Source organism: Eschrichtius robustus, chromosome 3, assembly GCF_028021215.1.
Source record: "Eschrichtius robustus isolate mEscRob2 chromosome 3, mEscRob2.pri, whole genome shotgun sequence".
Taxonomy (NCBI): Eukaryota; Metazoa; Chordata; class Mammalia; order Artiodactyla; family Eschrichtiidae; genus Eschrichtius; species Eschrichtius robustus.
In genome coordinates this window covers 124,778,558-124,795,413 of record NC_090826.1, presented here as the reverse complement: position 1 = coordinate 124,795,413, position 16,856 = coordinate 124,778,558, and the positions used below count along the sequence as shown (strand labels likewise).

At 36.0% G+C, this 16,856-nt stretch overlaps 1 protein-coding gene across 3 annotated transcripts in view; it reads right to left on the bottom strand.

Moving 5' to 3' along the window:
• MAEL (maelstrom spermatogenic transposon silencer) overlaps positions 1-16,856 on the bottom strand; it is a 40,471-nt gene that overhangs the window by 13,515 nt on the left and 10,100 nt on the right. For all 3 annotated transcript variants that reach the window (XM_068538350.1, XM_068538351.1, XM_068538352.1), the window contains 3 exons: positions 7,018-7,142; positions 6,188-6,242; positions 5,927-6,068 (listed from right to left, as the gene is read on the bottom strand). In XM_068538350.1, the coding sequence (XP_068394451.1) occupies positions 5,927-6,068; positions 6,188-6,242; positions 7,018-7,142 (322 nt within the window). The remainder of the gene's footprint in view (positions 1-5,926; positions 6,069-6,187; positions 6,243-7,017; positions 7,143-16,856) is intronic.

Genomic DNA, 16,856 nt, shown 5'->3' with positions numbered 1-16,856 from the left:
AAGAGCAGTGTTTGAAACGAGTCCTATCTGCTTATATTAACTAACAGATTCTAACAATAGTTCCTATTGTCCGCTACAACCAAAACTCCCTTGTAAAATACTATATATTGGAATCTTACAATATTATGAAGCTCAGGAAAAGGTAGACCCATCCTTTCCAAAGCAGTTATTATTAAAGTTCTTAAAGTACTATGTAACAGGTTCTATCTTTAATAAAATCCCATGGCACAGACCTCCAAAAATGTCTTACACCAAAGCTACTCTACTCTTGTTGCAGCCTATATGTACTCTGAGACTCAACACCATTTCTTCTATTCTAAAACATGATTTTTTCACATTTTAACTGAATGCATTTGTTGGACTGCATCATACAATTTAAGGTATTCTACAACTGCTATTGGCCAGTCTAGAAATAGCTGCCATTGCCTAAACATGTACAAGTGTATTATTTTTTAAAGCAGTGGTATGTAGTATTTTATTTTTGTTTTTATTGCAGTATATTTGATTTACAATATTATGTTAGTTTCAGGTATACAGCTTAGTGATTCAGTATTTTTGCAGATTATATTCCATTACAGGTTATTACTAGATAATGGTATAATTCCCTGTGCTATACAGTATATCCTTGTTGTTCATCTATTACATATATATTAGTTTGTATCTGTTAATCCCATATCCCTAAATTTGTCCCTCCCTCCACCCTCGTCCTTTTGGTAACCATTAGTTTGTTTTCTATGTCTGTGAATCTGTTTCTGTTCTGCATATATCTTTGAGTATTATTCTGGATAACCAAACAACTGTAATCCTTCAACATTTTAGTCAATAAACCATTGAGAAAGTACTGGTTTGTCTCTGAAACCTTCTACTGGTATCATCTGATAAGATCAAGAAAGAACCAGCATCAAAACTTGCAGAAAAGGTGTCTGTCAGTGGCTCAGGAGAAAATCCAGAGACAACAGTACAATTCTCTTTTAAGAAATGCTACATCACCACCCTGGATGGCACAGAGACAACAGTGTATGAAAACACGGACAATGAATGATTCTGAATGTGAAATTTTAGGAATGCTTTAGCCAGTAGCTGAGGCAATGGTACATAAATCCAAATATCCTAACACATCATCCATAAACTTTAAGCCTAACAAGATTAAACAAAACAAAGTATATACCTGCAGCATAACTAAGAAAAGCATAACTACAAGACTACAAGACTCAATTACCAAAAGAAAATCCTTACTTTCCAATGAAGTCATTTCTCAAGTTCACACCCAAGCCTCTATATAGCTTTATAGAGAGGGTGGAGCCCAGAAAACATGGGGGAAGAGAGAGAAAGGAAACTGAGAGGCCAAGATTAAATTACAACCATTCCCACAATGAGACGGTTGATAAATATTCAGAATCCTGGTAGATCAGAGCACTGGCTACAGGAAACTGACTTAAAAGTGCCTGAAGACTCTAGAAGGCAGCCTGGAAGGCACTGTTTCTGGGCAGCAGAGGGCAAGAGGAAGGGAAGGAGTCCTTTAGAGACTGTGTGAAGGGGAAAAAAAAGCACAGAGGGGGAAACTTAGGACTCCAGGACAAAGAAAGCAGGAAAAAAATGGAAAGACCCACAACCACACTGCCACCACCCTGAAAGCATTCAAAGAAACCATACTTTGCTACACTGACAGAAGAGGAAGCACTTGAACTACACATCTCAAACCACCCCAAATAAACAGCCCTGTCCAAGAAATGCAAAGGAACAACAGAAAGCCACTGCAAGAGGTAAACAGAAAATGAGAATCACTATAGCTGGTAACTCTCCCCATCCCCAACCCCCGAAAAAAACCATGAAGACGAAAACTATAAGACAACACTGTAACATAACACTCTATATTGTTATTAATATATGAATTAAATATCCTTAAACAAAAATTTTGAAGATACGAAAACATGGCCTGAATAAGAAACTTCAAAACTAAGAACAGAAAGAAGAAAAGAGTTGACAAAACTCAGGAAAGAAATAAAAATCATACAGGAAAAGAACTGAATTACAAACTGCCTAAGGAAGAACAGATTCAAATGAGAAGTTAATAAGGGAAACTGAAGAAAACAGAAAACTACCATGAGAATAAGAGACTAAAGAAAGAAGAAACAAGGGTCAGAAAAAGTCACCATAATGAAAGGTAAAGAAGACCAACCATACATATATTGGACATCTTTAAGAAAAATTAAATGGAATAGAATATTAAACTACAATCTAAGAAAAATCTCCAGAAATTAGACCTGATTCTGCATACTAAAAGGGCCTGCCAAACACCTGGGAAGACTGACCTGCAGTAATATACTCAGAGAAACATTCCAGGAAAACTATTAGACTTTAAAGATGAAAAACCATTCTTAAGGTCTCCAGGCAAAAAGATCAAAATAACTTAAAAGATCAAGAGAATTAAATGAACAAACTTCTAAAAAGCAACATAAAGCAATACAACAATGCAGCTGTACTTTCTAGAAACTCAAGGAAATAAAATGTAAACCAACAGAAAAAATTTTCAACATGCAAGAACAGAGTTACTGCCATTCCCAAGAGCCCTTGATCAATCTACTAGATCAAGATTCAGCAAACTTTTTCTGTAAAGGCATCAAATAACACAACAGCCACTTATAGCTATAGGAGATATAATGAGACATACACGGAAACAGTAGTAATGAGACTTCACAGCACTCTCAATATAACACAGATCAAGTAGACAAAATATAAATAAAGAGATAAAGCAATTTAAACATAATGGTGTAGAGCTTACGGATACTTGTCAAATGTTGCACCCTGATAAACACATATTCTTCTCACATACCCACAAAACATTCACAAAAATTGATTATATAGTTAGCAAAAAACTGTAAAACACTAGTAACTTCCATAAGATAGAAATATTATAAACAATACTTTGATCACAATGCAAAGACACTAGAATTTACTAACAAAAACCAAAAAGGCTTTCCATATGGACGTTTAAAAGCCTCATATTAACTCCTGGGTTAAAGAGAGCTGAAACTACAGAATTTTTTTAAAAAATGACAAAATACTATGTCAACAACTTATGGGATGCACTGCAAGACATGTTTAAGAGAAAATTCACTGTACTATAGACACTTACCAATAAAAAAAAACCCCAAAATTAACTAAATACCGAGCCCAAAAATCTAAAAAAAAGAACCACAAAGTACCAAGAATATAAAAGCAGAAATGAATGAGGAGGAGAATAGAAAATTAGCAGATCTAATAAACTGTTGTTTTGAAAAAAATAGACAGTGCACTACGCTAGCATGATTTAGGGGAAAAAAGTAGAAGCACAAGTATATAAGAAACAATGAGATAAATAACCAGTGAAACAAGGAATTTTAAAAATTATAAAAGACTACTTAGTTTGCAGACTTAATTTTAAACAAATTTGGAAACGTATATAAAATGCATAATTTCCTAAGGAATTACAGATTACCAAAATTGATCCCATTAAAGTTAGAAAGCCTAATCAATTCAATTTTCATAGAAGAAACAGAGAAATTTTTGTGGGAACTGCCCCCCAAAAATTCACCAGTCCCAGATAGGCACAATCTGTGTGAGAAAAATTTTAAAACAGACTTGAAAGACCCAAAAGTAGATCTGAACAATGGGAAGACACCTCTTGCCTTTGGACAGAATTCAACATTATATAAAGATTTCAGTTTTCCAAGTTAATTTATAAAGTTAATGCAATCCAAGGAACTTTATGGAGCTAGACTGAAGAGTGATACTTCTGAATATACTTTGTTTGAACTATGCTAATACATTCCACATTCAAAATATAATCAACAAAGATGGGCAAAACCAAAAATGGAATAAAACAAGCAAACAGACTTAACTATATTTCAAATGAATAATTTAACCACACTGAAGGAGAAAAAAAGAACCAACTCCAATAACTTCTGAACAAAGTATTTTGACTACTTTCAGACTAAAACAACTGAAAGAAGATTCTAAACTGTTAATATGCCTTTTTTTAAATAGTGGTATCACTTAATTCTAAAACAACTTAATGCATTCTAGGACTGGACAAACAAAAATGTTGAGCACCAGGTTTTTCCACTCAGAAGGGCAATACAAAAATGGAAAACTGGAAAACTCTATGGTTTTAAATTGGAATTGTAGGTTCAGCACGAACTCATGGTGAGATAAAGACAGAGGGAGAGAGAGAGGAAGGAGCAGGCAGGTGAGCCTAGCTGCATAAAAATGTTTATGAAAGGTATGTATACACATATATTTACTAGCTCTTTCCACTAAGGGGAACTAGAATCAATGACAGTCTAATAGGAATGAACACCCAGCACCCAGATTCTATCTCCTAAATGCACACTCTTCCTCTAAAAGGAATCAAGGCTCCTTGGAGAAATGGCTAATTCAAAGCTGAAGCAGGGAAAAGTACAAGATGAACCTGAAATATATGGAGCTGGAAAGCAAAGAAGCACTCAAAGAATGAGGCAGCAATGTAAAAAACAACAACAACAACAAAACCCAAACAAAGAGACCACTGCTTTGAAGGGACTTCCACTGGCCACAAAGGAAACAATCTGAGCATAAAAATAAGTTAGTTAAGAGATTATGGCCCACTGAATAAGATATAGGAATACATGAGTCCATACTCATAAATAAATGAAAAAAAAGTCAGCAAAGAGGAAAAGCTCCTTACAGTAGAATGCTAACTAATAAATGTAGAAGCAAAAATCAGATTAGAAAACCATCATTTCACAAATACAGTAATAATCGACCCAGGCAAAAATCATCAATGGATGCTAAAACTAGCAGATTAAAGTCTGAGGAATAGATTATCTACCAAATCTCAAAGAATCTCCCAACAGAATATTAATTATAAGGTAAAAAAGAGTAACTTTTCAATAGAGAAATTTGGCAGACACTATCTTAAGCAAATGATCAAAGTTGTCAGTAATGAGACTGACATCAGATGCCTCCAGATATGACACACTGAGAAGACAGATCACTTTTGTGGTACTCCTGCTAAAAATATATAACCTTAATCTAACCATGTGGAAATATAGGCAAACTCAAACTGAGAAACATTTTGCAAAGTAACTGGCCTGTACTCTTCAAAAAGGTCAAGATCATGAAAGTCAAAGACTAAGGAACTATTCCAGATTAAAGGAGCCTAAAGAGACATAATAACTAAGTGCAACATGTCGTCCTGGCTTGGATCCTAAAGTATTTTTTTTTTTTTGGCTATAGAAGACATTATTAGAACAACTAGCAAAATATGAATATAGCTTTTAGATTATACAGTAGTACTGTATCAATGGCAATATCCTGTTTTGATAACTGTATTGTGGCAATATACATGATCTTGTTCTTAGGAACAACACATTGATACTCAGGGGTGAAAAGGCATCATGATAGCAACTTGCTCTCAAGAGGCTGAGAAAAAGAAACAGTGTATATATATTTAGAGAAAAAGTTATAAATATATAAAAATATTAACAATTAGAGAATCTGAGAATGGTATATACAACTTCCCTGTACTAGAGTCTTGCAACTTTTCTGTAAGCCTAAAATTATTTCAAAATAAAAAAAACTTTCAATTTATTTCACATCTATATTTCTTATAACTACAAGAATTCTATGTAATAAAATGTCTATACAAATAAATACAAAATATTCTTTCATCAGTACAGAAATTCTAAGTGATAAAGCACTGTCAGTTTATTTGGTAGTTTTTTGTTTTTATTGATAGACGAAGTAACAATGTACCTTACAATCAATTAAATCTTATATTCAAGGAAATACAATGATTCCAAAGTTTCATAGGAAAATATTGTTTAAAAAGGCAAAAACTAATCATACCATATTTTTTCAGTTCAGAAAAAAGTCAGCATCACTATCACAAAATCACTATAAATACCTTGTGTTGCTAGAATAATCCCACATGGCCACATCTAGGAGGCTCCGAACCCAGGTCTTAGAGGGCTCCTTGAGAAATTTTTGCTGGTAGATCCCTACTACAAGATCCTCTACAGTGAGAAGTTCTAGATCTTGCCTGATTCCTTCCATTGGTAAACAGAAACACACATACAATTAGTAAGTTTTGGTACACAGAACATGCACATCAAAATGGAAACACAGATATTAAAATGCATTTGAGCAGTGACCCAGTTTAACTTACCTGATGACTTCTCCATATGCTTCAAACACCAGTTGACTCTGGCTCTATCATCAGACTGGAGAAGGGAAAAAAAATTTACTTATTTTCTCCTATCTTCTGTTACTTTTAATTAATGTGGTCCTTTCAAACTGGGGGTAGGGGAGGGTGGAGGGGTAAGGATGGTGAGAAGGGAGAGACTGAAGAGTCTGTGACAACTAAACAAGAACTGTAAAACAGAGCAACATATTCTAGAAAATACTGCTAATAATAACCAGTTATGTTCATAAAGCAATGTTAATATACTTTCTGAACAGCAAGTGAGACTTAGGGTAAGCAAATGAAGAAACCAATGTTCAGAAAAAGATAAATAAGGTGATTTGTGTTCATGGTGACACTAATAAACAGTAAGGTTAAAACCCAATTCTATGACACCTAGCCTAGAAGAACTTAGACAAAACAAATAATAAAGATTACAAAAAGAAGATCAAGGGACTGCTACAAAAACAATTTTGAACAAACGATTCTCTTGCCTAGGAGGCGAGGATAGGTGTACAGACTAGAAATCCATCCTTCAGAGTAAAAACAATTGAAGATATTTCAGAAGGAGGGACTAAAAACATGAGATCGACCGAAGCTGAAATACATTCAGTTTTTGCAGTCTTCAAAATCCCTCCAATACCAGAGAGATTTAGAAGAAAAAGCATTATACCTAATTATATTCAAAATAAGAACGAACATATATATTTTAACACACAGCCGATACAGAGGCAAAAGTTATTTCTTTGGGTATCTTTCATGGATCTTTTGGTTTCTAAGTAATGACTTAAAAGAAATTCTTATGTTGAAATTACCTTGCAGTAGACAGGTGGCCAGTTCCCTGGATGTGGATGAATGAATCTATAAAGGTTTTGTAACACAATTGCTTGGTCATGCCCAGATTCAAAGTTTGAAATAGGAATCTTGTGACTAGAATCACCTGAAGGAAATAAAAAGTAGGTAGGAGTTAAAAATCTGACTAAGACAAATATTATGGAGCAGGTATAGAAGGGTACAGGAAGGGAGTAGTGGATAACTCATATTTAAGCACTTGTACCAAGCCTGCTTATGGTTAGGTACTTTACATATTTTATCCCATAATCTCATGAGGTAGATAATATACACATATTAGAGAAGAGATAACTGAGAAACACAGAAGTTAGCAGTAAGTTAATAGCTGGTGAACAGTGGAGTCAGGACTCAAACCGAGGTTTGTTAAGTGAAAGAGCCTATATAGTGTTTTCACTATTCCTATGTGGCCTTTCATGAATCTGGTTTATTAATAAGGCTGGAGACCTTGATAGTAATGACTGCTTTTTAAAAGACTGTACGATGAATACTTCTACTTCAGGTAAAATATGGACCAAGTAATTCAGACCAAACTTCCCACAAAAATTTAGGATGTCAAGAGCACCTTCAGTAGCAAGGAATTATTAGATCAAGATGCAAAATATTATAAAATCCAGAGAGGTGAGTCTAGCTCTGGGGGCAGTGTTCCCCCTGGAGTCATTTGCTAATTCCAGAAGAGGAAGTTTAATGGCTGAGAGTGTGCTTCTGACAGCTTTGGGGGCCTGGTTTGTGAGACCCCAGGTGTCTAGAAAAAGGAAACATAAATCCTCTCTGGAGGAAGAAAACATCACTATAAACCTCATTAAATCATTTTTTCCCAAATAGTCTATGTGAATAACCAGGTAAACAAAGAAAAAAAATGAGAACCAAAACAAAGTTAATAGAGATCTAAAGGTAGTCCAGATGCTGAAGTTACTGGACACAGATTTTAACTAATCATAATCAATTTTAAAAATTCATAATCAAATTATGAATTTCAGCATAAAACTGGAAACTATAAAAAAGAATGCTCAGAACTCCCTGGTGGTCCAGTGGTTAGGACTTGGCATTTTCACTGCTGGCACCCTGGGTTCGATCCCTAGTCAGGGAACTAAGATCCCACAAGCTGCAATGTGCAGCCAAAAAAAATGCAACAAGAGTTCAATTTCTGATAATGACTGACTAGGGAAAGCTGAACATATGAAACGCCTGCTTGAAAGCACTGCAGAGATATAAATGTAGTGAGGAATTATGGGCCCAAAATCTTAGAAAGGATGAAATCCTGGAGAGCTGAATCTGGCACTTGAGTTTGTTGGTAATTTGGGCATTTATCAACTCTAGAAGAGGAGATATAAAGGCTGAGAAACTCAGAAATTTTCAACACATCTAGAGCTATGAAGAATTAAAAATATTACTCCAATATTACCTGTGTATATATAAAAATTTATAAATTAAAAAATATTCAACTGTCTTCTGGCCTCCACTATTTATGCTGTGAAGTCAATTATAAATTTTACTGATGATTCTTTGGTGGTAATATGTCCACCTTCCTCCTCTTTTTTTTAAGTAAAGACCAACTAGAAAGAGACTGACTCTCATAAGTCTGAACCCAATTTTAAATTATCTCAATATCTGAAATTAGATTAAAGCAACCTGAGATGGACAGTTACTCCAGATTTCTGCCAGAAACAATCATAAATCTTTGGAGAGGAGTAACAAGTTTTCATATGTGCTGTTCAGCACTCAAAAATGACCAGATATAATAAGACAACTGAAAACTTGATTGAACATCAAGATAACCAACAGACTATAAAAATATATCCAAAAAAAAGATCCCTGTTAATAGGGTTATCAGACAAAAAACTTTAAAATAATGAGGCTTATTATGTTCAAGGAAATGAAAAAAATACTGATAACTTCAACAGAACCATAAAAAAGAACCAAATGTAAACTCAAAAATTGAAAACACATTCCTCAACCCATTTTAGGATGGCAAAATAGCCTTGATAATAAAACTGGTTAAGATTAACCTCAGGCTTTAACACGAACGCACAAATCCTAAAACAAAATATTAGCAAACCAAATCCAGCAATTTATTTAAGAGTCATAGAGTGATGATGTTGGATTTGTTCCTGAAATGTAAGGTTGGTTTATGATTAGCAAATCACTATACAGACAAGAGACACAAATCATCTGAGATCCAGAAAGAGTATTCATTAAAATGTGCAACTGATATCTCTAGTGAAACCAGAAACGGAAGGGAATTTCTTTATCCTAATAAAGAATACATACCAAAACTAAGAAAAAGAGAAAAGAACACTACAGCAAACAGAACACTCATTGGTGAAAGATTAAAAACTAGAGCTCATAACCAGCACACTAAGACAGAACAAGTTTTAAATTTTTTAAGTAAAAGATACAGATTAGAAGAGTCATTTCACAGATGTAAGTAAATCTGTTAAAAAAACACGAGTTTGGCAAAGGTGGGATAAAACCAAAACACAAAAGTAAACAATTAGAAAATATAATTTTGAGCTATCCTGTATAATAGCAAGAAAAATGATAAGCTGTAACTAATAACATTAAGATTCTGGAGAAAATTATAAGACTTTATTACAAATGACTACACATCTGAAAAATAAAAGAGTAGCCCCATATTAACATAAAGAATCAATATCATGAAGCTGTCAGTTCTCCGCAAAATGATCAAAAGATTTAAAGATGATTCAAAATACTGAGATTAGTTTCTCTGGACAGAGGACAAGATGGCAAAGTAGAGAGACCTGAGCTCACCTCCTCCCACAAAAACACCAAAAATCATAACTAAATGCTGAACAACCAGCAACAAAGGACTGGAACTGATCAGAAAAAAATATTCTACTTCCAAAGACAAAGAGGAAGCCACAACTAGGTGGTAGGAGGGGTGTATTCACGATATAATCAAATCCCATACCTGCCAGGTGGGTGAAGCACAAACTGGAAAATAATGATATTGCAGAGGTTCTCCCACAGGAATGAGAGTTCTGAGCCTCACGTCAGGCTCCTCAGTCTGGGGGTCTTATATTGGGAGAAGGAACTCCAGAGCACTTGGCTTTGAAGGCTAGCGGGGCTTGATCACAGGAGCTCCACAGAGCTGGGGGAAGCAGAAACTCCACTCTTGGAGGGCGCACACAAGGTATCATGTGCACCAGGACCCAGGGCAAAAAGCAGCGACTTCATAGGAGCCTGGGCCTGACATACCTGCTGGTCTTGGAGGATCTCCTGGGAGGTGGGGGCAGCTGTGGCTCACTGCAGGGACAAGGGCGCTGGTGGCAGAGGTGCTGGGGAGTGCTCATTGGTGTGAGCTGTCCTGGAGGCCGCCATTCTGACACCAAGACCTGGCCCCACCCAACAGTTCGAAGGCTCCAGTGCTGGGATGCCTCAGGCCAAAAGAACTAACAGGGCAGGAACACAACTCCACCCATCAGCAGACAAGCTGCTTAAAGTCTTCCTGAGCCCAGAGCTGCCTCTAAACACACCCCTTGACACAGCCCTGCCCACCAGAGGGACAAGACCCAGCTCCACACACCAGTGGGCAGGCACCAGTCCCTCCCACCAGGAAGCCTGCACAAGACTCTCAGACTAGCCTCACTACCACGGGGAAGACACCAGAAGAGGAACCACAAACCTGAAGCCTATGGGGCCGTAAACACAGAAAGTTAGACAAAATGAGATGGTAGAAGAATATGTTCTAGACGAAGGAACAAGATAAAAACTCCAGAAGAACAACTAAGTGAAGTGGAGATAGGCAATCTACCTGAAAAAGAATTGAGTGTAATGATAGTAAAAATGATCCAAGATCTCAGAAAAAGAATGGAGACACAGACCAAGAAGATAGAAGAAATGTTCAACAAAGAGCTAAAAAATATAAAGAACAAACAGAGTGGAACAATACAATAACTGAAATGAAAAATACACTGGGAAGAATCAACAGCAGAATAAATGAGGCAGAATAATAGATAAGTGAGCTGGAAGACAGAATGGTAGAAATCAATGCCACGGAACAGAATAAAGAAAAAAAGAATGAAAAGAAATGAAAACAGTTTAAGAGACCTCTGGGACAACATTAAATGCACAAACATTCGCGTGATTGGGGTCCCAGAAGGAGAAGAGAGAGAGAAAGGACCTGAGAAAACATTTGAAGAGACAGTAGCTGAAGAATTCCCTAACATGGGAAAGGGAACAGTCACCCTAGTCCAGGAAGTGCAGAGAGTACCATATAGCATAAATCCAAGGAGGAATGTGCCGAGACATATTAACCAATTTGACAAAAATTAAAGACAAAAAGAAAATATTAAAAGCAACAAGGGAAAAGCAACAAATAACATACAAGAAAATCCCCATAAGGTTATCATCTGATTGTTCAGCTGAAACTCTGCAAGCCAGAAGGGAGTGACACAATATACTTAAAGTGATGAAAGGGGAAAAACCTACAACCAAAAATACTCTACCCAGCAAGGTTCTCATTCAGATTTGACATAGAAATCAAAAGCTTTACAGACAAGCAAAAGTTGACAGAATTCAGCACCACCAAACCTGCTGTACAACAAATGCTAAAGGAACTTCTCTAGGCGGAAAAGACCACTTCCAGAAACAAGAAAATTACAAATGGGTAATCTCACCAGTAAAGGTAAATATACAATAAAGGTAGGAAATCATCCACCTACAAATATGGTATCAAAACTAGCAATCCTGACATGAGGAGAGTACAAACACAGGACACTGGAACTGCATTTGAAACTGAGAGACCAGCAGCTTAAAACAATCTTGTATGTATATAGACTGCTATATCAAAACCTCATGGTAACCTCAAACCAAAAATCTACAATAGATATTTACACAAAAAAGAAAAAAACAAACACAACACTAAAGAGTCATCAAATCACAAGAGAACAAAAGAGAAAGGTCAGAAAAAAGACCTACAGAAACAAATCCAAAACAACTAACAAAATGGCAATAAGACCATACATATGGGTAATTACCTTAAATGTAAATGGATCAAATGTTCCAACCAAAAGACACACCCTGGCTGAATGGATACAAAAACAAGACCTATATATATATTGTCTACAAGAGACCCAATTAGGATCTAGGGACACATACAGACTGAAAGTGGTGAGAGGATGGAAAAAGGTATTCCATGCAAAAGGAAATCAAAGGAAAGCTGGAGTAACAATACTCGTATCAGACAAAATAGACTTCAAAATAAAGACTGTTACAAGAGACAAAGAAGGACACTACATAATGATCAAAGGATCAATCCAAGAAGATTTAACAATTATAAATATATATGCAGCCAACACAGGAGTGCTTTGATACATAAGGCAAATGCTAACAGCCATAAAAGAAGAAATCGACAGTAACACAATTAAGAGTGAGGAACTTTAACTCCCCACTTAAATCCATGAATAGATTATCCAGACTGAAAATCAGTAAGGAAACACAGGTCTTAAATGACACATTAGACCAGATAGACTTAATTGATGTTTGTAGAGCATTCCATCCAAAAGCAGCACAATACTCATTCTTCTCAAGTGCACATGGAACATTCTCCAGGATAGATCATGTGCTGGGCCACAAAGCAAGCTTGGGTAAAGTTAAGAAAACTGAAATCATATCAAGCATCTTTTCTAACCATAACACTAGGATATCTAAAAAAATCAACTACAAGAAAAAAACCTGTAAAAACCAAAAACAATCAGAGGCTAAGCAATATGCTGCTAAACAACCAATGGATCACTGAAGAAATCAAAGAGGAGATCAAAGTATACCTAGAGGCAAATGAAAATGAAAGCATGACTATCCAAAACCTATGGGACTCAGCAAAAGCAGTTCTAAGAGGTAAGTTGACAGTAATACAATCTTACATCAGGAAACAAGAAAAATCTCAAATAAACAACCCAACCTTATACCTAAAGCAACTAAAGGAAAAAGAACAAACAAAACCCAAAGTTAGCAGAAGGAATGAAATCATAAAGATGAGAGCAGAAATAAATGAAAGAGAGACAAAGCAAACAACAGAAAAGATCAATGAAACCAAAAGCTGGTTCTTTGAAAAGGTAAACAAAATTGGTAAGCCTTTAGCCAGACTCAAAAAGAAAAAAAGGGAGAGGGCTCAAATCAATAAAATTAGAAAGGAAAAAGAAGTTACAACAGACACCAAAGAAACACAAAAGATCATAAGAGACTACTACAACCAAGTGTATGCCAATAAAATGGACAACCTAGAAGAAAGGGACAAATTCTTAGAAAGGTACAATCTCCCAAAACTGAACTAGGAAAAATAGAAAATATGAACAGACCAATCACAAGTAATGAAATTGAAACTGTGATTTAAAAACTCACAACAAACAAAAGTCCAGGACCTGATGGCTTCACAGGTGAATTCTATCAAACATTTAGGGAAGAGTTAACACCTATCCTTCTGAAACGCTTCTAAAAAATGGCAGGGGAAGGCATACTTCCAAACACATTCTATGAGGCCACCATCACCCTGATACCAAAACCAGACAAAGATACCACAAAAAAAGGAAATTACAGGCCAATATCACTGATGAACATAGACGCAAAAATCCTCAACAAAATACCAGCAAACCAAATCCAACAATACATTAAAAAGATAATACACCATGATCAAGTGGGATTTATCCCAAGGATGCAAGGATTTTTCAACATCCACAAATCAATCAGTGTGATACACCACATTAACAAATTGAAGAAGAAAAACCACATGATCATCTCAATAGATGCAGAAAAAACTTCTAACAAAATCCAACACCATTTATGATAAAAACTCTCCAGCAAGTGGGCATAGAGGGAACATAACAAACCCAACATCATACTCAACGGTGAAAACATGAAAGCATTTCCTCTAAGATCAGGCACAAGACAAGGAGGTCGACTCTCCCCACTTTTATTCAACATAATTTGGAAGCCCTAGTCACAGTAATCAGAGAAGAAAAAGAAAGGAATCCAAATTGGAAAAGAAGTAGTACAACTGTCACTGTTCACAGATGACATGACACTATACATAGGAAATCCTAAAGATGCTATGAGAAAACTACTAGTGCTCATCAATTCGATAAAGTTGCAGGATACAAAATTAATACACAAAATCTTTTGCATTTCTATACACTAACAACAAAAGATCAGAAAGTGAAATTAAGGAAACAACCCCATTTACCATTACATCAAAAAGAATAAAATACCTAGGAATAAATCTACCTAAGGAGGCAAAAGACCTGTACTCTGAAAACTATAAGACATTGATGAAAGAAATCGAAGATGAAAAACAAACAGATGGAAAGATATACTGTGTTCTTGGACTGGAAGAATCAATATTGTCAAAATGACTATACTACCAAAGGTAGTCTACAGATTCAGTGCAATCCCTATCAAATTACCAACAGCAGATCTAGAACAAAAGATTTAAAGTTTGTACAGAAACACAAAAGACCCTGAATAGCCAAAGCAATCTTGAGAAAGAAAAACAGAGCTGGAGGAATCAGGCTCCCTGACTTCAGACTATACTACAAAGCTATAGTCATCAAAACCCTATGATGCTGGCAAAAAGACAGACTTATAGATCAATGGAACAGGATAGAAAGCCCAGAAATAAACCCACGCACCTATGATCAATTAATCTACGACAAAGAAGGCAAGAATATATCACGGAGAAAAGACAGTCTCTTCAATAAGTGGTGCTGGGAAAACTGGGCAGCTACATGTAAAGGAATGAAATTAGAACATTCTCTAACACCATACACAAAAATAAACTTAAAATGGATTAAAAACCTCAATGTAAGACTGGATACTATAAAAATCTTAGAGGAAAACATAGGCAGAACACTCTTTGACATAAGTTGCAGCAATATCTTTTTGGATCCACCTCCTAGAGTAATGAAAATAAAAATAATAAATAAATGAGACCGAATTAAACTTAAAAGCTTTTGCACAGCAAAGGAAACCAAAAACAAAACAAAAAGACAACCCACAGAATGGGAAAAACATTTCCAAATGAGGCGACCAACAAGGCATTAATCTCCCAAATCTACAAACTGCTCATGCAGCTCAATATCAAAAAAATAAACAACCCAATCAAAAAATGGGTAGACCCCTGAATAGCCAAAGCAATCTTGAGAACGAGAAATAGAGCTGGAGGAATCAGGCTCCCTGACTTCAGACTATACTACAAAGCTACAGTAATCAAGACAGTATGGTACTGGCACAAAAACAGAAATATAGATCAATGGAACAGGATAGAAAGCCCAGAGATAAACCCACGCACATATGGACACCTTATCTTTGATAAAGGAGGCAAGAATATACAGTGGAGAAAAGACAGCCTCTTCAATAAGTGGTGCTGGGAAAACTGGACAGGTATATGTAAAAGTATGAAATTAGAACACTCCCTAACACCATACACAAAAATAAACTCAAAATGGATTAAAGACCTAAATGTAAGGCCAGACACTATCAAACTCTCAGAGGAAAACATAGGCAGAACACTCTATGACATAAATCACAGCAAGATCCTTTTTGACCCACCTCCTAGAGAAATGGAAATAAAAACAAAAATAAACAAATGGGACCTAATGAAACTTAAAAGCTTTTGCACAGCAAAGGAAACCATAAACAAGACCAAAAGACAACCCTCAGAATGGGAGAAAATATTTGCAAATGAAGCAACTGACAAAGGATTAATCTCCAAAATTTACAAGCAGCTCATGCAGCTCAATAACAAAAAAACAAACAACCCAATCCAAAAATGGGCAGAAGACCTAAATAGACATTTCTCCAAAGAAGATATACAGATTGCCAACAAACACATGAAAGAATGCTCAACATCATTAATTAGAGAAATGCAAATCAAAACTACAATGAGATATCATCTCACACTGGTCAGAATGGCCATCATCAAAAAATCTAGAAACAATAAATGCTGGAGAGGGTGTGGAGAAAAGGGAACACTCTTGCACTGCTGGTGGGAATGTAAATTGATACAGCCACTATGGAGAACAGTATGGAGGTTCCTTAAAAAACTAAAAATAGAATTACCATACGACCCAGCAATCCCACTACTGGGCATATACCCTGAGAAAACCATAATTCAAAAAGAGTCATGTGCCAAAATGTTCATTGCAGCTCTATTTACAATAGCCAGGACATGGAAGCAACCTAAGTGTGCATCGACAGATGAATGGATAAAGAAGATGTGGCACATATATACAATGGAATATTACTCAGCCATAAAAAGAAACGAAATTGAGTTATTTGTAGTGAGGTGGATGGACCTAGAGTCTGTCATACAGCGTGAAGTAAGTCAGAAAGAGAAAAACAAATACCGTATGCTAACACATATATATGGAATCTAAGAAAAAAAAAAAAAGGTCATGAAGAACCTAGGGGTAAGACGGGAATAAAGACACAGACCTACTAGAGAATGGACTTGAGGATATGGGGAGGGGGAAGGGTAAGCTGTGACAAAGTGAGAGAGTGGCATGGACATATATACACTACCAAACGTAAAATAGGTAGCTAGTGGGAAGCAGCCGCATAGCACAGGGAGATCAGCTCGGTGGTTTGTGACCACCTAGAGGGGTGGGATAGGGAGGGTGGGAGGGAGGGAGACACAAGAGGGAAGAGGTATGGGAACATATGTATATGTATAACTGATTCACTTTGTTATAAAGCAGAAACTAACACACCATTGTAAAGCAATTATACTCCAATAAACATGTTGAAAAAAAAATGGGTAGAAGGCCTAAAGATGTATTTCTCCAAAGAA